A 22,958-nucleotide genomic window follows, 5' to 3' on the forward strand; every position below is an offset into this window, starting at 1 on the left:
CCGGCATAGGCGTCGAAATAGGGTGGGCTGGGTGGGCGACGCCCACCCCGGCTGTCAAACGAGGGTGGGCAAAATATGTTTTGCCCACCCTGTTTTCATGATACTTATGAAGTGTTCGTTACAATTATTTCTGTTTTTGTTAAACGCTGAATTATCCAACCAACTGCAGCGCAACTGCTTGTTTTATGCTATGTATGTCGCTTGGTATCCGACAGAACAAAGCAATTCCGCAACAACGCTGCGTTCAAAAAAATGTGTTTGGGCACGATTTGATATCAAGGCAATATCATACGCTGTAAAACCGCCGAACTCATCTCTCTCTCTCTCTTGGGATATCACATGTTGAAAACCTGTCTAGAGCAGAAATCCAAGACAATTAGAATCCGCGTGGCCTAGCTTTTCGTGGTGATCGAAATTGCGCTGACAAGTGTGTCTGTATTTGAAACGCTAAATCGGATACGAGGATTCATCGCACTCCTCTCTTCTAAAAGCATATGTCGTACGTTTCCTCAATTTACTTATTGAATATCGTCGCAGTTAAAAACAAAAATCAGCATCCGCAAACCATTTTCGGTACTCACTGCATTGTTGTTGCTACGGCAACTGCCACACGCTGACAATTCCTGGTGAGAAAAAACATGTTTGATCTTTTCTCCAAATGGTCCCACTTTCGTTACCCCACAATCAAACTTCAGTTCCGGGTCAGTGTAACGGAATATGAATATGACATCACAATGAACATGACAATAAAATAACCAGGGAGTCGAACCGAACCCGAACTGGATTTTTGTAAACCGGTTTTGGTGCGATTTTGTCTGAACCTTAACCGGAACTGAACCGAAAATTTGAGTTAGCTTAAACCGAACCCGAACCGGTTGAAAAAAGCGGTTCACTCCAGCATTACGTCATTGTTCGCATTGTGGTAAGTGAAGTTGCACGTAGCATGTTGTTATCTTGGAGGCCACATTGTACGGATGAATTATAGCCTATTCCGTAACACACGATCCACTATCATCGATGCTTTGGAGAGGAAAGTTTGAGGTAAGCAACTTCTGTTCTGTGACATCATAGACAATATAGTTTGATTGTAACTTGTGCAACAAGCAACAAAGGCAAGTTAATTGAGCAAAGCAGTGTTGAGATCAGTGTTGCCAACCTTGCGGTTTTCACGCCCCATTAGGCTAGTTAGTAGTTGGGCAATAGTAGGCCTAGGCCTAATTTTATCGGACCCGAACCGGAACTTATAAAACCGGTTTTAAGTTTCTTCGAACCCGAACCGGAACTGAACCAAATTTTGAAACAATCTTTGAACCAGAACCGGACCCGAACCGGAAAAATCAAACGGTTCGACTCCCTGAAAATAACCGATACAAACTAAAGACGTACTGAAACAGTTGCTTTTTACAAATCTTTCTTTACAAACTTGTTGCTGGGTATAAATTTGGGCACCGCGCGATGTTGTCATTTCATTATTGAAAAGTTAAACATGAAGCAAAGTCAAACATCTATTCGCGCATTCTTAAAACTAGCTTCCAAAAGGCGTCGAGATGATAACGCTGAACAAGCCACGTCCAGCACGAATGAACGTAGAGATGACATTGATGAAGAAACCAGTGCTTCGAGGATGGACACTGGACAGTGGTGAAGTCAATGTCTGCAGACTGATTTACCATCAGTCCCACTGGTCCGTCACACTTCCGCTGAAGGAGAAACTGAGAATTTCTTCGTGAATCTGTTCAAAAGTGTTTTTAAAACCGCGGCAAGCTCTCTTCTTCGTTGTTATCAGTCACGTCCGCTGCAGGTTTCAAATGCATTGCGACGCCTTCTGGAAGATCCAGAGGTGACCCATGCAGAAATGGAAGATGTAAGCTTGTTTTATGGCAACTGGAATATGGCAGACGTTGTGTGAAAGCGCCAGCTTCTGTTTGCTCGATGCAAAAGACTTACCGACCAATCTCAGTGCATAAAGTTTGTGAATAAATCCGCAAAAATTCTGCTTTAGCCGACATGTCACCAAGTTTCATCTCAGCATTGAAAACTTACATTGTTTTACCAAGTTCTGCGTGGAGCGTTTTTCGCAGATTGAAAACATATATCTGCATTTTCACACAAACGCAGCAGCGCTTGAATGACCTGGCAATTTTGAACACCCATCGTGAACATGCTAAGGCTCTTGATCTCGCCGAAGTAGGCTATAACAGAAGTTACCAAATTTATAAATCAACAACTGGTATAATTGGTAAAGGTTTCTTGTGCTTGGTCAACATACCACAACATACATAGGTATGTCTGTCTTCCCCTATAGCTCAGTTGGTTAGCGTGTGACTTCTGGAACGAAGAAGCTTCCAGATCAAGCAACGCTAGTTCGACTCTCGGTGTGTGCGCTTGAGCAATGCACGTTAAGAACTGCTTTCCATTCAGCGGCATGTAATGGATGGAATAATTTCCCAGCAACAACAGTTCATCAATCGGGAACTTCATTCTGTCAATCTTGGTAACTGGCCCTGCGTCAAGAGCCTTCCTACAAGTATGCGAAACTACCAGGAATAACCTATCCAGGCTTTGTCAATCCGAGGATAAAGATTCAAAAATCAAACCAGGTACCGTATGGCTACATGAATGTAACCACTTCTTTAATACAGGTGCTGCTAGATATTGTAAAACAACACAGTGTACCGGTATTGTTTTATTTAACAGCTAAAATGGATAAACTGTCCCTCAATGAAATGGTAAGTTTTAGATTACATTTTAAGTGTTTTAAAAATAAGACAGTCATACTGTGTGAGATCTTATTACTGAATATTGCTGTTTGAAACCACTGGTTGTTTTTGTAGTGTCTGCTACTATTCGGCTGGTCCAATTCGGCTAGTCCGATTCGGCTGCAGTCTTTTTCGGCTGGTTTGTGGATTACAGTTCAGGATTATGGTTGGATTTGCAAAAATTTGTCGAGTAGGGAACTAGCCGAGAAAGACTGTACCCGAACAGGGAACTAGCCGAATCGGACTAGCCGAATTGGTCCAGCCGAATCGGACCAGCCGAATCGGACTAGCTGAATCGGACTAGCCGAAACCGGCCATTCCGGTTTTTGTAGGATGCAACCTAGCTCGTACTCTGAACAGTTCGTATCCTAAAAAGATCAAGAGAAAAAATTAAAAAAGTCGCTGATTGCAGTTTTCGCAAACATTTTAAAATTTCCCCTCTGAAAAGATCGAGAGAAAAAATAGCACAAAGCCGAAGTCGCTGATCGCAGTTTCTGCAAACAAACAAAAACTCTCAGGATCATTACCAGAAATTTTAAAATGTTTGCGGAAACCCCGATCTCTTTTTTTTATCTCAACCCTAACCCTTTTAAAATGTTTGCTGAAACTGCGATCAGCGACTTCGGCAAACTCTTAGGATCATTACCGGAAATTTTAAATGTTTGCGGAAACTGCGGAAAAACTGCGATCAGCGACTTAGGCTTTGTTCTAATATTTTTTTCTATCGATCTTTTAAGCTTGTTTGTTTGCGGAAACTGTGATCAGCAACTTCGGCTTTATTTAATTTTTTTTCTCGATCTTTTCCTAACCTTAACTCTTTTAACCCGTTAAGTGCGTAATTAATTTTTCGAAACTCTCCTTACTGTGCGTATTTAATTTCATCACTCGCAGTATTTTTCGTCGCATTATTGCTTGCTAGGATATTGGCAAACCCCCATGATGCAGCACAATACGCTTTTGTTCAATTTCCTTTTGTGTCTATTGCTTTTAATTTTTCATCCACTATTGCGGAGAAGTCTCCGTCTGGGCTATTGTTTTCTGGTGTAGTCGCATTACTCTCAAGTGATTATACCTTTCACCATTGTGAAATTATTCAACTAGTTGTTTATTATGAAGAAAAAAATACATCAGTTCACAGAACAGAATAATTTCTAAGCATTTATAGGACACTAAACAACGGAATGGCCCGTTTCGGCGAGTCCGATTCGGCGAGTCCGATTCGGCGAGTCCGATTCGACTAGTCCGATTCGGCGAGTTCTCTATTCGGCGAGTGCCCTATTCGGCGAGTTTTTGAAATTTTTAAAAGGAAATTATCGGGTACCGTAGCCTAATTGCAATTGCCGTTTTTACATCGTTTTAACGTCGCTAAACGTTGAAATCGTGCAGAAAGGAACAAAAATATAATGTTTGAACTATTAAATTAAAATTCGTCATGTCAGTTCAGTTATTTTTATTTTTGACCATCATATCAAAAACAATACACGTCAACATAGCAAAGGTAGAAGTGACAAAACGCGAACGTTAAAACGTGCTTGAATTCGTCATATCAGTTCAGTTATTTTTATTTTTGACCATCATATCAAAAACAATACACGTCAACATAGTAAAGGTAGAAGCGACAAAACGCGAACGTTAAAACGTGCTTGAATTCGTCATGTCAGTTCAGTTGTTTTTCTTTCTGATCATGATATCAAAAACAATGCACGTCGACATAGCAAAGGTGTAGAAAAAGGTAGAAGCGACAAAAGGCGAACGTTAAAACGTGCTTGTGACCGAAGTAAGTTATTGAGTTGAAAGAAGTTTGGCAAGGTTGCATCACCTTCAGAAAAATTTAAGATATAAAGGAAAAATAAAACAAAGACAATGTTACAAAAAAAATAATGTTTATGTATATAAGTTAGTACTTTTGAATAGTTAAAATCATAGGCGCCTAACTATTTTTTTGGCCGTGGGGTAGGGTGCATCATCTCCCCCTTATTTTTTAAATCAAAGTTGTGCCATTGACAAATGGTGTCCATTTTAGGTCAGATTCAGCCAAAAAAATTATGGGGGTTGTAGGACCCCCCCTACCACCACCTCCGCAACCCCCCAAATCCGCTTCACTAAAATCGCAATAACTCAAAAACCAAACAAGATAGACAAATGGTGTTTGGTATCAACATCATTGCAACTACTTGATTTAATTCAAATCTGCCAAAAATTTGCAATTTTATGTGAATTTTAATTTTTGATTTTGTGACAGGGTTCGTAGGTTCATGCAAAATACAAAAATATTTGAAAATCAACCAAATTTTGAAATATCATTTGCTATAAAATATCTGATTTTGTGATAACTGGCCTAATTAAGTTAGTTCATAGCCAATTTGTATTATTTTAATGTTGTCATACAAGTTTTTGCATTATTTCCATCTTGGTGTAAAGCAAGCCTGCTGTTATTTGCTGCCATACCCAGTTTCCAATTAAACAGATACAGATACACAACACACACTGATAGAGTGAAATATATCAACACATCAAAAACACGTTACTGTCTTAGTACAATGTGAGGAATACATGTGCGTGCTTGCTTATCAGGAGATTCTCTTGGAATAAAAAAGTGTACAAAAATGAATGGTGTAGATACAATATCAGTATATTATAATGCAATGAATAATGATGTGTTGCTCACTTGGTAAGACAATTGATAAATCTACCATATCTTATGTGAGCGGCTTTTTCCTTAAGTTTGGCCTATTGGATCTGCTTTTCTCCACCACTTGAAGTGTATTCTCAAAGTGTTTTGGTATTTTAGCTGATGGTTGGAAGTCTGTGGCCAACTTAACTCCTCTCTCTGAGCAGTCATTAACAACAGTAATTGATGCTGATTTTTTTCTTCCAGTTAAATATTGTTCATCTTTTGGCCACTCTTTAACATCTCTTTTTAAAAAATCTGTTTCCAACTTTAACAGTTTAAAAAAGTACCATGAATCTTCTCCTATCAAGTCTGCCAGGGAAGAGTTTTCATCAACCAGCATTGGAAATGTTGGCTTTCCATTACCTTGTCTCTTTTGAGGGACTGATTCCTTTACTTTTAACAGAGCTTGAGCAATTTCCCATTTCTCTTCATCCTTAACGTGGTCATCAAACAGGGAAAGTGGGACCATCTCTTTAGTCAAGTACCACAAATGTAAATGGAGCTTTTTAAAAGCACTTGACGCTGCTATTGCATCAATCTGTTTGTATTGATGCAATGTTTTTATCATTGCTAGGTCAGCCTGTGGAGCAGATATTGCAGAACCACAACGAAACCACCAAGGAATGTACACATACAAAAGAAACATTGCACAATGCATATCTTTTCAGCTTTTTGGTGTCCTTGGGTTGTAAAATCAAGCATTTTCTGGCATTATTTGGATCCATCACTTTTTCCGCCTCCATAGATAGCAATGAAAGCTTTATTGCATAAATCACTTTAGCCATCCATCGAGCTTTATGATTTGCACCTGGTTTTTTGAATTTGAATGGCTTGTGTGGGAGGGGTGTTTGAAAACTAAAAAGAAGTAGTTGTAAAAGCTCTTCATAGTCCGCCCTAGGGATATCACTGCTATCATTTTTTGTCAGCAGTTGAGTAGCAAGGTCTGTAGCATCTTTTCTTTGTTTATTTAGGAAATATAGGCATACGAAGCCGAGTAACGTGATCAAGTTTAACATCTTCAAGTTTATTACATATAGAAACACAAAACTACGCAACAAATTAAATATCGAACGTTTTCGACATCACAAGATGTCCTCTTCAGGAATAATATACATACAACTTAACTACATCTGAATAAAATACAATGGTTAAACTAAATCTATAAACAGGAAAAGACAAAAAACTACACAGTACTTCTGACTAGCTCAAACTCAACGATAGGCTCCACGAGAATCAAAGGTAACTGCATCAAAAGGTGTTAAACAGATCACATGATATGGTAGAAAGGCAAGGTGTGAAAAAACTAATTTTAAAAATACAGAGAGCAAGAAAGACGAGCCGCAAGCATACAATTGTCTGTTCAAAAGTGGATTGTGACGTTTTATGTACAAGGCTTCCAAGATCTTAGTTTGATACTCAGACCTGCCTCTGGACATGATCTCAAATTGCTTGATAGAAACGTTATTTTGGCATTCTGTACATGAGAAAATGTGATCTTTAATGGCACTTTTCTGTACAGAATTCAAATTCAGGTGTTCCCCAGCTCTAGTCGATAAATGTCTTTTTGACATACCGATGTATGTCGATCAACAATCAACAAGACATTTATCGACTAGAGCTGGGGAACACCTGAATTAGTTTAGCTCCTTTCAAAACTGCATCCTCAAATGATATCTTGCCACCAAGCTTGTTGTTATCATCATATAATGCTCTATTTGAAGTCATGAAAGCACAACTTGCAACAAAATAAACAAGAAGTGTGCTCTAGAAATTAACAAGATTGATAGCCGTGCTTAATTACAGTACGGGTACTTATCCCTGTAATAGAATAAGTTCAATAGTTCAAATGTTATGAACTTATTGAGAATGACTAGAATACTTTTGAGCAGTCTTAAACTTAACCAGCCAGAAATCTACAAGCGACTGGAAAAGTCAACATGAAGATTGATTTTCATATTTTTCGTATTACACATAAACATACAAACCCTGTCGCAAAATCGAAAATTAAAATTCACATAAAATTGCAAATTTTTTGGCAGATTTGAATTAAATCAAGTAGTTGCGATGATGTTGATACTAAACACCATTTGTCTATCTTGTTTGGTTTTTGAGTTATTGCGATTTTAGTGAAGCGGATTTGGGGGGTTGCGGAGGTGGTGGTAGGGGGGGTCCCACAACCCCCATAATTTTTTTGGCTGAGTCTGACCTAAAATGGACACCATTTCTCAATGGCACAACTTTGATTTAAAAAATAAGGGGGAGATGATGCACCCTACCGTGGGGGCGAAAGCGTGTTTCATCAGCAGCAACGTAAATTCAGCGAAATGTCACGCAGATGGATGACGTAATTATGTCGTCACACTAGGATTGCTTTTATTGCCACACTCTGAGTTATCGCTACGTTCGACCTACCGTTAATTATTATAAACAAAGCTCGACCAAAACACATGCTATGCGTCTGCGTTGGCTAGCGGTTGATGGACTGCGACTCTTTAAGCTAAGCGCAACATAAAGTTTAGCAACGAACTAGATTTATTAGCATGAAACAAGAGACGAAAAGGTTTACTAAAAGGTATACTGTAAATGGAATGAAAATACTAACTTGATCATATGCTTGAAAATATACCTGTTGAAAGCAAAATCATTCATGTTTACATCAATTCAACAGCACGTCACCTTTAATAAATTTAAAAGTTGCTGACATCCGTATACAGCCCCTTGAAAAATAGTTACAGAGAGACGTTTGATTAAGTTTTCGTCTTGACATTGCTCCCTTTTCACTACAATATCACAACTTATGGCTGACCAGCTTTCAAGTTTCAATTCGCTGTAATACGCCCGTTTTCGTGTTGCAGATGAAACAAAACATGCGCATATTCCCCGCCTTTGATCGGGTTTCTATGGCAACGGACGTGTGTGCGCCATGCAGTTTGCGCGAGGCCGTTGTTGTGTTGATTATGCCGCTTGTGCGACTGTGGGCAGTGCGGTTTGTACCAGCCCTTGTTACGTTGGTTAGTGGTAACCTCGGGCCGAGACTTCAAGTTCATTTTCACAGCAACCGATTCACTGCCGCGACAATTCTCTGCAGAGGTTTCGACTTTCGAAAGCGACAACGAGGCTGTTTGCAAGCGCATTAAGTTAAACGCACGCTGCGTCAACGTAGCAAATTATGTTGTTTTTGGGTGCATTCAACATCTGATGACATTGAATCGACGCAAAATGGTGGATTTTTGCTATGTCACAGGCAGCAAAATCAGTCATTTTTACATTGATTCAACGTCTGCAGACGTTAAATCAACGTAAAAATGACAGATTTTTTTGTCTGGGGTGGGATTGTAGCATCGCTACTCGTTCTAGTGATTATTTACTGCGAAGCTGTTGCGGTTTGCATTTAAAAATGTTTTCCTGCTGCCGATCGCTAGTTCATCTATTGTTTTATGTATCAATGCCGCATAAAAAGTTGCTCCCACGCGGAAATATGCGTGGGGGTCTGGCCACCACGGCTTAGGCGCCTATGGTTAAAATGATTAGTTTGGATCAACAAATGTGTGACCTACACTCCTACAGCTTAGATTGAAAGGAAATTATCGGGTAAACATTCAACGTCGCTAAACGTTGAAATCGTGTAGAAAAGGGAGCTTTTGCTGACTAGGATACTTTGAAAATGAGAAACATTCACAGAAGCCCTACGATACGTTGCATTTTTAAGATAATGTATTCAGACGTTGAATCAATGTACAAATGAAATATTATGCTAAATGGGTTCTTGGAACAAATCGCAGGGCTTCTGTGAATGTTTCTCAGTTTCAAAGTATCCTAGTCAGCAAAAGCTCCCTTTTCTACACGATTTCAACGTTTAGCGACGTGAACACGATAGGCCACACATTTGTTTAGCCTTTTCATTCTGTTACTACAATGTAAAAATGAACTGTGTTCTTGGAACAATTTTTTGCTGGTCGGGATAACTAGGCTACGGTACCCGATAATTTCCTTTCAATCCAAGCTGTAGGCCATATATTTGTTGGTCCAAACTAATCATTTCAACTATTCAAAAGTACTAACTTATAGACATAAACATGATCTATTTTATTTTTTTTTTGTAACATTTTCTTTGTTTTATTTTTCCTTCATATCTTAAATTTTTCTGAAAGTGTTGCGACCGTGCCAAATTTCTTTCAGCTCAATAACTTACTTCGGTCACAAGCACGTTTTAACGTTCGCGTTTTGTCACTTCTACCTTTTTCTACACCTTTGCTATGTTGACGTGTATTGTTTTTGATATCATGATCAGAAAGATGAACAACTGAATGGACATGACGAATTCAAGCACGTTTTAACGTTCGCGTTTTGTCGCTTCTACCTTTGCTATGTTGACGTGTATTGTTTTTGATATGATGGTCAAAAATAAAAACAACTGAACTGACATGACGAATTTTAATTTAATAGTTCAAACATTATCTTTTTATTCCTTTCTGCACGATTTCAACGTTTAGCGACGTTAAAACGATGTAAAAACGGCAATTATAATTAGGCTACCTTACCCGATAATTTCCTTTCAAAAATTTCAAAAATTCGCCGAATAGGAAACTCGCCGAATAGGGAACTCGCCGAATCGGACTAGTCGAATCGGACTCGCCGAATAGTAACAGACCCCTAAACAAAGTGCACGTAGGCTAAGTTTAATTTGGAAATATTCAAACCGTATCATTTTCTGACGCTTGTCCTAACATTAGCAGCAACACAAAACCCTATTGTTTTGTTGACTATATGTTACAAAATATGTTTTCGAACACAACAAAATATTTCTGAAACTGCTTACAACATTAGGCTACATCAAAATGACTTCACACTGACTGAACGCGCATGCTGACGAGTCAAGGTGTTATACAATACAAAAGGTTATACAAAAGGTGTTATACAAGGTAACTGCATCAAAATGGGTTATACACTGTTTGGATAACACCTTTTGATGCAGTTACCTTTGATTCTCGTGGAGCCTATCGTTGAGTTTGAGCTAGTCAGAAGTACTGTGCAGTTTTTGTATTTTCCTGTTTATAGATTTAGTTAACCATTGTATTTTATTTAGATGTAGTTAAGTTGTATGTATATTATTCCTGAAGAGGACATCTTGTGATGTCGAAAACGTTCGATATTTAATTGTTGCGTAGTTTTGTGTTTTTTGTAAATATAATAATCTTTAATATGTTAAACTTGATAACGTTGCTCGGCTTCGTATGCCTATGGTTCAACTTTCGTAAAAGCTAAAGCCTTCCCCTCGTGTGAGACTGTGATAGCCTACTCACTGAAGGTTGATGGCGTTTTGACTACCGGTTGGCCTACATGTAGCCTAAGTTACTTTATATTTCTTCAAAACGGTAGTTATGAAAAACCAGAACAAAAATAGGCTCAGTGCTTCATTCACTGGAAAACTTTGGTTTTAACTTTCATGAAATAGGCCTACATAAAATATAGTCAAAGACTATGTTCGTCAACTACAACTCAAGACCAGCGGCTAACAAGTCAGCCTTCAAATGCAAACTTTGCACGATATATTAAGGCCTGTATAGTTTATTAAATGCCACCGATTCACGTATAGCCGCGATTTAAACTTTGAAATGTTGGGTCTGCTACTATTCGGCGAGTCCGATTCGACTAGTCCGATTCGGCGAGTTCCCTATTCGGCGAGAGCCCTTTTCGGCGAGAGCCCTATTCGGCGAGTTTTTGAAATTTTTGAAAGGAAATTATCGGGTACCGTAGCCTAATTATAATTGCCGTTTTTACATCGTTTTAACGTCGCTAAACGTTGAAATCGTGCAGAAAGGAATAAAAAGAAAATGTTTGAACTATTAAATTAAAATTCGTCATGTCAGTTCAGTTGTTTTTATTTCTGACCATCATATGAAAAACAATACACGTCAACATAGCAGAGGTAGAAGCGACAAAACGCGAACGTTAAAACGTGCTTGGATGTTTCTCAGTTTCAACGTATCCTAGTCAGCAAAAGCACCCTTTTCTACACGATTTCAACGTTTAGCGACGTTAAAACGATAGGCCACACACTTGGTTAGCCTTTTCATTTTGTTACTACAATGTAAAAATGAACTGTTAGGCTAACTGGGTTCTTGGAACAAATTTTTGCTGGTCGGGATAACTAGGCTACGGTAGCCTACCCGATAATTTCCTTTCAATCTAAGCTGTAGGAGTGTAGGTCACACATTTGTTGTTCCAAACTAATCATTTTAACCATAGGCGCCTAAGCCGTGGGGACCAGGCCCCCACGCATATTTCCGCGTGGGATTAACTTTTTATGCGGCATTGATACATAAAACAATAGATGAACTAGCGATCGGCAGCAGGAAAACATTTTTAAATGCAAACCGCAACAGCTTTGCAGTAAATAATCACTAGAACGAGTAGCGATGCTACAATCCCACCCCAGACAAAAAAATCTGTCATATTTACGTTGATTTAACGTCTGCAGACGCTTGCAAACAGTCTCGCTGTCGCTTTCGAAAGTCGAAACCTCTGCAGAGAATTGTTGCGGCAGTGAATCGGTTGCTGTGAAAATGAACTTGAAGTCTCGGCCCGAGGTTACCACTAACCAACGTAACAAGGGCTGGTACAAACCGCACTGCCCACAGTCGCACAAGCGGCATAATCAACACAACAACGGCCTCGCGCAAACTGCATGGCGCACACACGTCCGTTGCCATAGAAACCCGATCAAAGGCGGGGAATATGCGCATGTTTTGTTTCATCTGCAACACGAAAACGGGCGTATTACAGCGAATTGAAACTTGAAAGCTGGTCAGCCATAAGTTGTGATATTGTAGTGAAAAGGGAGCAATGTCAAGACGAAAACTTAATCAAACGTCTCTCTGTAACTATTTTTCAAGGGGCTGTATACGGATGTCAGCAACTTTTAAATTTATTAAAGGTGACGTGCTGTTGAATTGATGTAAACATGAATGATTTTGCTTTCAACAGGTATATTTTCAAGCATATGATCAAGTTAGTATTTTCATTCCATTTACAGTATACCTTTTAGTAAACCTTTTCGTCTCTTGTTCGTTGCTAAACTTTATGTTGCGCTTAGCTTAAAGAGTCGCAGTCCATCAACCGCTAGCCAACGCAGACGCATAGCATGTGTTTTGGTCGAGCTTTGTTTATAATAATTAACGGTAGGTCGAACGTAGCGATAACTCAGAGTGTGGCAATAAAAGCAATCCTAGTGTGACGACATAATTACGTCATCCATCTGCGTGACATTTCGCTGAATTTACGTTGCTGCTGATGAAACACGCTTTCGCCCCCACGGCCAAAAAAATAGTTAGGCGCCTATGATTTTAACTATTCAAAAGTACTAACTTATAGACATCAATAACTCAATAACTTAATAACTTACTTCGGTCACAAGCACGTTTTAACGTTCGCGTTTTGTCGCTTCTACTTTTTTCTACACCTTTGCTATGTTGACGTGAATTGTTTTTGATATCATGATCAGAAATAAAAACAACTGAACTGACATGACGAATTCAAGCACGTTTTAACGTTCGCGTTTTGTCGCTTCTACCTCTGCTATGTTGACGGGTATTGTTTTTGATATGATGGTCAAAAATAAAAATAACTGAACTGACATGACGAATTCAAGCACGTTTTAACGTTCGCGTTTTGTCGCTTCTACCTTTGCTATGTTGACGTGTATTGTTTTTGATATGATGGTCAAAAATAAAAATAACTGAACTGACATGACGAATTTTAATTTAATTATTCAAACATTTTATTTTTATTCCTTTCTGCACGATTTCAACGTTTAGCGACGTTAAAACGATGTGAAAACGGCAATTGTAATTAGGCTACGGTACCCGATAATTTCCTTTTAAAAATTTCAAAAACTCGCCGAATAGGGCACTCGCCGAAAAAGGCTCTCGCCGAATAGGGAACTCGCCGAAAAAGGCTCTCGCCGAATCGGACTAGTCGAATCGGACTCGCCGAATCGGACTCGCCGAAACGGGCCATTCCGGAAATGTTTGTAGCGATGATCAATTAAATTATTTGTTTCAACAGCGCCATATAGCCTACAACGAGTCAATAAAACACTCATAATACTACATTGTGAATTGTAGGTTGCATCATAGCACAATCAGGATGACAGCAAAAGACTATAGGCTAAGTGGTCATCTAGTCAATCACCTCCCCATGCAAATTTATTTGCCAACGCACGTAAGGCACGGACACAACTTCAAATGGTATAATTCAAACAAATCAGGTTAAAATGATAGCCTACGTAAATTGTTAGGTTACAAATTCAAATTTCATTCCCAAACAGCAACAACTTCTGGTACAAAACTCATCTTTTAACTTTCATCTTATTTTCGCTTCACTCCCAATTACGTTTCTGCTGTAAATCATGTTGTTAAGATGCGATGGTGGATAAGTCTTCAAGTTCAACATGTTTCCAATGTTGAAATCATTTATAAAAATCTGCTGCAAGCGTCAAATCTGAAAACCCTGTTTTAGTAACTTCTGGACTGGCAGTAACTTTCGGACTGCGTATACGCGGTCCAGAAGTTACGGTAACTTTCAGACCGCAGTAACTCCTGGACCGTTACACCGGGACATAAAAGATAGTGAAAACTTCTTGTTGTTTAGTCTATCCACCACAGCAGACACTTTGTACATTTTCGAGTGAACGTCATTAAGTACTAAAATACCATGTTTTTTATTAAATGTAGATTAAGAGCTTGTTTACGATGCTGTTACATTAATTTGCTAATGTCTTTATTATATTTTTTATTTGTGGATGTTTTTGTGCCTCCGCAAATATTTCGAATTTTTTCAATGACACTTGCCATGCTTTCTACGACGCGTTCGGGCGGACTACTGCAATATATTTGTGCAATTTTGCTAAGAACATGTTCAGCTCTGAGATACAAGCTGGAGGTCGTAAATATGCATTACGCCGGAATGGCCCGTTTCGGTGAGTCCGATCCCTCAACAGGAAATTTTTTCAATTTTTTTTTTAAATTATTGGGTACCGTAGCCTAATTATCATTGCCGTTTTAGGGTTAGGGGTTAGAAGTTAGGAACTCACCGAATCGGACTCACCGAATAGTAGCAGACCCCATTACGCAGTGATACAAAACAGTGTCGGAACTGCAATGTATCAGCCAATTACGATTAATGTTAAGCAGATTACGATGACGGTGAATGAAAGACGTTAGTAACGTGATTTTTACGGCAACAATTTTTTCCCGAACCGGCAAATTTCCCGGAAATCTCATTCCCGGATACCCTATTTTTTCCAGGCCTGGTTTATATCTGAGCAATAATATGTAGCAATAGTTATAACTTATTTATACTATTGCGTTTGGAAGAAGTCTGGTTATTTAACAATATGTTAAAGCCAGCCACAAAAAGTCAGCAATATTAAACTGAAACTTCCTGAAGTCCAAGCATTCTATATGATCAACTGAATTTAACGCAATAGTTTATTCCTTACTATAAAGTCCTTGTCAGCGTCTGAAAGAAGTTCGGTTATTCGACAATATGCTAAAGCCAGCTACAACAACAGTCAGCAATATTAACCTTAAAAACTTCCTGAAGTCTAAACGATCTGTTACCAATCGAATTTATCGCGGTAGTTTATATCTTACTATAGTCTTTGTCAGCGTCTGGTTACTCAACAGTCAAAATTTACACTACCAGCAGTAGGCCTACCATCAGTAAGCTATTATTGTCAGCGTCTGAAAGAAGTCTAGTTATTCGACAATAAAGCCAGCTGCAACAACAGTCAGCAATGTTAACCTAAAATTTCCTAAAGTCCAAGCATTCTATGGGAGTCTTTCTGTAAGCTACTATCAGACTAAAACTCTGCCCGCAACCAGGCTAAGACAACAGTCACACCTGCTTCAACATTAAAAACTATCGAAAAAGTCTCGTGCTTTTGCACCAGACGGTCTATTTTTTAACGTTGCGACAAACAAAAATGCAAAAAGTGAATAACAAACAAAAATGCTGTAACAAACAGAATATCCAGACTCGCATAAGTAGAATGTCGCATTGGCAGCCACAAGGGCAAATGCCGTACGTGTACGAGGCCTCTAACTGAAGATGGCTATGTACAGCTTAGTCCTACCATCACTCGTCATTTATGAACTTTTTAAAGAGCATTGCTAGTCTCAAGAAAATAATGTAATAAGAGCATTGCTGCGTTGCCCGTCACAAGAAACTACACCAGATATTTTTTTAGTAAAGAAAGGATGCCTATTGCCCAGTAACACACATGTTTCGATTAAAGAGATTGACTTGAATTTTTTTTTAATTTTTATCAGTGATCTAGACCACTATAATTCTGAACCTTCACAAAAGTATACGAACTTTTCGCGGACCAGTAACGAACTCTTCGCGGACCGTCCACGGTTCAGAGGTTGCCGACCACTGCCACAGTGCTCAAACTGCCGGAGCGATGAGCTATGCGCAATGCAACAGCAAGATGTGTGCTAGCAAAGTGCTCAATCGGCGAACCAAGAGCATTACATAACTGCAGACAGGACACCACTGTTTCGACCTGAAGGTCTTATCAGTGCAGTAACCATACACTAGACAGGAACGCCTTATTACTATATAAGTAATTCAGAGTGGTAATTTTTTCCATTTGGGGTACTGGTACGCAAGGAACCACATGTAGATACTTTCACCCACCTTGATGTAGTGCTCAAACTGCCGGAGCGGTGAGCTATTCGCACTCCAAAAAGCAAGATATCTGCTAGCAAAGTGCTCAATTGGTGAACCAAAAGCATATTTTATATATTTATTGCATTATCTCCGCGAAGTTCAACCAAAAAAAGGCTGAAAATGAGTTAAACATGAAGCATTGCTTGTCTATTCTGTTTGCAGGAAAATAATCTAAAATGTTTGCTCGTAAAATCGGACAGTTTATGAAAAGTAAATTTGATGTGGATGTTTTTCCCATTTACAAAACATTCAAAATTAATTCATATTTTCAACTGAAGTCCCAGACGCCTTCGCCTCTCTGCTCAAATGTCATATATATACACTATACAGTTTTACCTGTCCATGTGATTATACATCGGTATGTCTAATTGTCCACCAGACTTTTGACCACGAAAGTAACGGGATCATCTAAACTTTAGGGACTTAATGAAAAGTGCCATCAAAGACCATGTCATGGTGTGTTCTTTTTGCACACTGGTTGAAGATTTAGATTAAGTGAACGGGAAGGCAATCTTCGTGTCCACCTTCAGGCATGCCTTTAAGTGTCTTGCCAGAGACACAGCCGCATGCTCTTGAGCGGTGTCGAACTGGCGTCCTTTCGATTGCCGTTCCAGGGCTTTCACCACTCGGCTATGCAGCCGACTATGACAATCATCTATCTATACGACTTAACGTCTCCTGTTCCCCGTATTGGGAGGGTTGAATGCCAACGAATGTATACTTTGTCTGATGACATTTCTCCATGCCACCCGGTCCGGGTCCACGTCTTTTAGGTGCAGACAGTTAGGTGCCGGTCAAATAGGCGCGCACTGTAGCGTCAGGATATTTAGGTGCGGAGCACTGTGGCGCACGTTTATTTAGGTGCTGTTCCTAGTAAAGCCTATTTGACCGGCGCCGAACTGTCTGCGCCTAAAAGACTTGCTCTCCCCGGTCCTAAGGGTCGACTGAAACGAAATCTTCCAGTCGCCGATCTTTTCCACTGTTGTCGAGCCAACGCTTTTTAGAACGTCCTCGATGGTTATTCCCATGGACATCAAAGGGCAGGATATCACCAATACAGTATTAAAAAACTCTGTCAAAACAAAATCTTAAAAACTCTAATGCGTTTTTTACCTTTAATGAGGATACGGTGTCAGACGAAGAAAATTAGACTAGTACATATCACCATTCACCACCTCATTGATCAAAAAAATGCAAGTAATTTTAAATTGTACGTTGCGATGGGACGTATTAAATTTTATTAGCCTTCCAAATGTGATATGAAATCCACATATTGACACATTTTTATTCCTCGGCAGAGTTGAATGCAGAAATGTTCCACTTGGTGCACCAGGTGGTACGCTGAAGGCACACGGTGCCACAGAATCATGCGATTGAGCCTGTCTTGCACTCTCAGTTATGTTTGCGCGAACCCTTTGTTTAATTTACTGAACCGTTAATTAATGATAGAACAACCTCCGACTGCGGCCATTTTTTAACCTGCCCTTGGGCCGGAAGTTATAATGACTCCGGCCCAGAGCCGGAGATGTGTGTGCAAGCTCAACACTTATGTTGTGGCCTTTAAAGTAAGAGTGACATAGATTCGGCATCGAAAGAAGATCTCAAGCCCAATAACGTTACAGGCATAAAGTAGATCACATTATCTTACGCTGAGGTTTTCAATGTAAACACCTTTGTATTACAGATTTCCAATACGGCAAACGTCATAAATTCTCCGGTGAGCACTACGAATGATAAGGGAACTTGTTTAACGTAGAATAAAACTGTTAAGAAGATTTTGTACGAAATGGTTTGTTTTTATTCAAGATATCTAAATGGTTCAAAGAAAGTTGTAATTTTAGCCTAAGCTTGATCCGAAAGTTCTTGTGTAAAATATAGTGTATAATTCTGCGCTTATTTTTTGTTAATCAAATGAGCCAATTTTCCAATATCCATCAACCAATAACAGTTATTTGTATTGCATCATATAGAAAAAAATGCATATTTCTGATATAGTGACTAAACACACTCTAGATGACGACTGACCTACCCTCCTGAAGTAGTAGGCTAATCCATTTGGAACTAAAAGCCTGTTCTCAACAACGATACAATTTTACCTAGGTTTTGCTTTTGAACCTCTTTGAAGCTGTCAGCACATGTTTGTTCAACCAACACCAGGCATGAATAGGTTGTTTCTCGGCAGCCGATTTGTAGCAAGAATTGACAGCGATAGACACGTGTTTCGCCCATGAGGCTGGGCTCATCAGTATCGCACCGTATTCTGCCACAAATTTATTCGGCCACCGCTTTACCAGTCAGTTTAACTCTTATCTTTGTGGAAACAAAGAAAGAGCCAACAAAACCAGCAGGCGCCAGGGCAGAGGACATTGTGAAGAAAGGGGCATTCTTCCCGGCTATCAGCACAAGGCTGAGCAGTTGAGCACTCACTAGTACAGCGGTGGTCGAATAAATTTGTGGCAGAATACGGTGCGATACTGATGAGCCCAGCCTCATGGGCGAAACACGTGTCTATCGCTGTCAATTCTTGCTACAAATCGGCTGCCGAGAAACATATTGTTGATTGGATGGTCTGAATGGCTAGCGTGGAAGCTACACCGTTATGGTTGGCGAATCGCAGCTGCTCGCTGTACTAGTGAGTGCTCAGCCTTGTGCTGATAGCCGGGAAGAACGCCCCTTTCTTCACAATGTCCTCTGCCCTGGCGCTTGCTGGTTTTGTTGGCTCTTTCTTTGTTTCCACAAAGATAAGAGTTAAACTGACTGGTAAGCCGGTGGTCGAATAAACTTGTGGCAGAATACGGTGCGATACTGATGAGCCCAGCCTCATGGGCGAAACACGTGTCTATCGCTGTCAATTCTTGCTACAAATCGGCTGCCGAGAAACATATTGTTGATTGGATGGTCTGAATGGCTAGCGTGGAAGCTACACCGTTATGGTTGGCGAATCGCAGCTGCTCGCTGTGCTAGTGAGTGCTCAGCCTTGTGCTGATAGCCGGGAAGAACGCCCCTTTCTTCACCATGAATAGGTTGTTTGAGCTTTCTGATAGAAACCCTAATCAGCTGTTAAAAAAGCTTTTTCCATTTAAAAGCTTGGCATGGGGTGTCCTAACGTCTTTTCCTTATAAATTTGATACTTTATAACTCTGAGTGTGGTACAGAAGCTATTTGTTACGCCTTGTGACTTTACATGCTTTCTCAAGCGCTGTTATTTTCAGAGAAGCAATTCCTTTCACTTCGTCCCGTTCCAAACTATTCTCAATCGAACTGTGAGAATTATTGGGAAGCCTGTCCCTGGGTCTAAAGGGTAAGAATGTGTTTTGTGACATCGCACACTTTTGTGTCTCCTTCAGTATTTTAATTAAAATTGAGTGGTTTACATTAACAAAGAACGTTTACAAGAGATGATTTTTTCCGAAGAAAGGCGTTTTTTAAAAGTATTTTTGTGGCATCTTTTAACGATATAAAACATTTCGTAGATTTGCAATCGACTTCTGCACTGATGATCAACACATCGCCTTTCATTTAAATCCACGTTTCAATGAAAACGCAGTGGTTCGCAATACATGCGTCAAAACGTGGGGAAGTGAAGAGCGGGATTTACCAGAGGGATTTCCGTTTGCAATCAATTCCCCGTTCTTGGTAAGTTTACTGGTATTTCCTTATCTAATTTTTAAAGTTGCAGCGTGAAAAAAGTAAGGCACAAGACGACAAGTTATCCTGGATTGTTTCTGCCAACGAGACTTGTGTTGGATTAATTAGGTGAGTTCTTTCGTTTTGCAGTAGTTTGTACCAGGTTTGTTTGGTTTAGCTTTAAATCATTTTCCCCCATGTGGCATGATCTTTTGCATCACTCTTCTCCAAACAAACTTTCTGCATATTTTCTCTGGCACTTTTCCACCTCAACATCACTCTATCTTTGTTCTCTCGTGGTCTTTATGGAGCTGTTCTTTGCACATATTCATATCCCATGCTACCTCGACCTACATCATTTCGGTACATTCTGAAAGGAATCAACCTAACAGGTGTCGTATCTCTTTATTTTGTCATTGTCAATCGCTATGTATCTATTTAACCGTCTTTCTGCTATCTCACATAATTCGATACATTTTTTCTTAGCGCCCATTGAGCCAGGTAGATTGTTGAAAATTGAAATCGTTGTTTTTGTCGTACAGATTGACATCACTGTTGGAGGTCATGCTTTCGAAATCTCGCTGAACGGAGTTCATCAGTTCTATTATCGCCACCGCGTGCCAATACAACAAATCACCAAAGTTAAAGTAGGTCAAGGAGCCGCGTTTCAGGAGCTGCGCTTTTTTTAAGCGAAACACTTGACCGAGTAGATTTTAGATGTTCGCTAAATTTTGCTGCTTGAACGATCGCTTTCAATCAATAGTGTGTTTTAACCCTTGCCATGCATTAACAATATTGCATACATTTTTCTGTTCATTCATGTTCCTACAGCGCCTGTGTAGCTTTGGCGCTATATATATGCATTACCAATATTGCATACATTTTTCTGTTCATTCATGTTCCTACAGCGCCTGTAGCTTTGGCGCTATATAAATGTTGTTGGCTGCCGATGACGGATTTTACTGTCTGAGTTGTTGTGTTTTTTTTGTTTTTTTTACACTAAATAATGAAGATTATGTCCAAATCCTTCTTTTTTTGTGTAATACGCTTGATGGCTCAATTGAAAATGCGGTAGTTTGTTGTAACAGTGGTTGCATTGATTGAGAGTCGGACCACTCGGCATGCAACAACTCAGCAAGTACATTTCAGCCTCTGCACAAGTCAGGAAATGAAATTTTCATTCAGTATCGGACTTGCTTGGTCATCATTTGCTAAACTAAATTTGCTGACTTGTTACATTACAAATATCGACTTTCTCAATTTTTATTTGCTTAAGTTCATTATTTACCAATTTCAGTCATTTGCTGAATTGTTGCTAGCTCAGTTGTCACTTGCTCAACTTCAATGTGCTGAGTTCGCATTGATTACATTCGTTATCGGTCTCACTCTGAGATTCTGCTAGTTGCTACTGTATTTTGTCTGATATAGTTTCAATTTGCTGGGAAACAACATGGTTCAGCATTTGCTTTTAATCGGAAATATATCAAAATGTCGTGTCTGTATTCGGATTGTACCATTGGAATCATTACAAAATATATATAGATGAACAAACAAATTATAAATGCACTGCCTAGTCATTACGTGATTTAGATAATGAAAGTACCGTAACCTAGGTAGCTACTGAGTGTAAGTCAGTCGTTTATTTTTGTTGGGATGCAAAATATAACGTAGCCTGCGTAAAAAAAACACGAGAACATACAGTGTGCACTGTGCAATCAGAGAGGTTTTGCTAAAACAGAAACCTCATAAGGTTACCAGCACCCAGTGGGCTTTCAAAATTGTACAGATGAATAAATGTAGGCTAATATCTTAATGAATATCTGATTTAAGCTTACATTTCCTTACCAATCAGGGTTCGATCTTAGCACTGGTACTCTGGCCAATGTCTAGTGCGAGTTTTCCGCGGACCAGTACGAATCGTTTCGCACTGGTCCGACTGTCCAGTGCGAAAATATCATCTTATTATGTTGTTTGATCGTTAGTGCGTGGTTCTGGTTTGCGCTTCTCTTCAAACAACAAAACACGTGATCCGTGTGTGTTAAACCGTAAGAAAAAGGCAATCGCAACATCACGTGTTAAATCGTAAGAAAAAAGGAATCGCAACATCACGTGACGGATGTTGCGTGGCTTCAGCCAAGATGAGGCTTCAGCGGTTCAGCCAATTGAAAATTGTCAAGACGAAGCTGAGGTCAAGGCTCCCGGCTGACCACGTAACAGATCTTCTGACCAGCCAGCAGAAATAAAAGATTTCGACCCCAAACCTGCCATACATCTATGGCTGGCAAACGATTTATCTGACTGTGAGGTCAAGAAGGCCCGACACTGGCTATGTGTTTACAAGTGTTCCAGACAATTGTTCACCTAATCAAACGTCATATAAAAACCGTTCAAGTCTACTGAATATTACGTCATGGAAATTCCTAAAACATGTGCCAAAATTGCACCATCGTTCGTAAGACTGTGTCAAACCTGTTTAAACCTGTTTCAGTTGAAACCTGTTTAAACATGAAATGTTGCGTCGCGCTAACTGCTGGCGTGCCTTTGAGTTATCACAAATTTTTCTGATTCATTCTCGAAGTTGTTTGTTGGAAGTCGGTCGCACATTTAACTGGTTTATTTGGTGCTTGCTAGCTGGACAAATTCTCCGTCTTTTATCCAAGTAATCTGTATCGTAGTGACAGTTTTAGAGGTGTACGGCTTTGCATCTCGATTTCGATAGCCGCGGGCTAATTTTACAGGAATACACTTTAAGAATAGACGTTTCGAGGAGTGTTTCTTTTTCGGTCACTACATGCAGACAAACGGATCCGGGAACTTTATGTTACAATTTTCCCACGAAGAGATTATGGTTTACCGCTGTGACCATAAAAAATAAAAGACGAGTTCTTGTTAGCTGGTAGGCCAAGAAGCATAAAAAAAATAAAAGAAGATTTTTGTTAGCTGGTAGGCCAAGAAGCACTTGAAGGCATAAAAATAAACGACGTGTTTGTTGTCAGCTAGTGCAGAAGAACTACTTAGAAGTAAGGCACCTGCAGCTAATAAGGCCCGCTAATTTTCAAACCTCAATATTTTTCTAAATACTGCATAATTTTGAACGAAACTTGGAATACGGATACTTTGGGTCTATCTAAACAACATATCTATGAAACAAGCTTTTAAGT

The 22,958-nt window shown here is 39.5% G+C and overlaps 1 protein-coding gene across 1 annotated transcript; it reads left to right on the forward strand.

The window, feature by feature from the left end:
- The first annotated feature begins 947 nt into the window (after positions 1–947).
- On the forward strand, positions 948–21,533 carry LOC145773773 (galectin-5-like). Its single transcript, XM_082584906.1, has 6 exons — positions 948–1,041; positions 2,643–2,729; positions 17,855–17,887; positions 19,383–19,471; positions 19,644–19,806; positions 20,340–21,533. Exons 1-6 carry the CDS (start codon positions 1,018–1,020, stop codon positions 20,484–20,486), a joined length of 543 nt encoding a protein of 180 aa, XP_082441032.1. The 5' UTR covers positions 948–1,017; the 3' UTR covers positions 20,487–21,533.
- The last annotated feature ends 1,425 nt before the right edge of the window (positions 21,534–22,958 follow it).

The sequence above is a fragment of the Aplidium turbinatum genome, chromosome 1, assembly GCF_918807975.1.
Source record: "Aplidium turbinatum chromosome 1, kaAplTurb1.1, whole genome shotgun sequence".
NCBI lineage: Eukaryota > Metazoa > Chordata > Ascidiacea > Aplousobranchia > Polyclinidae > Aplidium > Aplidium turbinatum.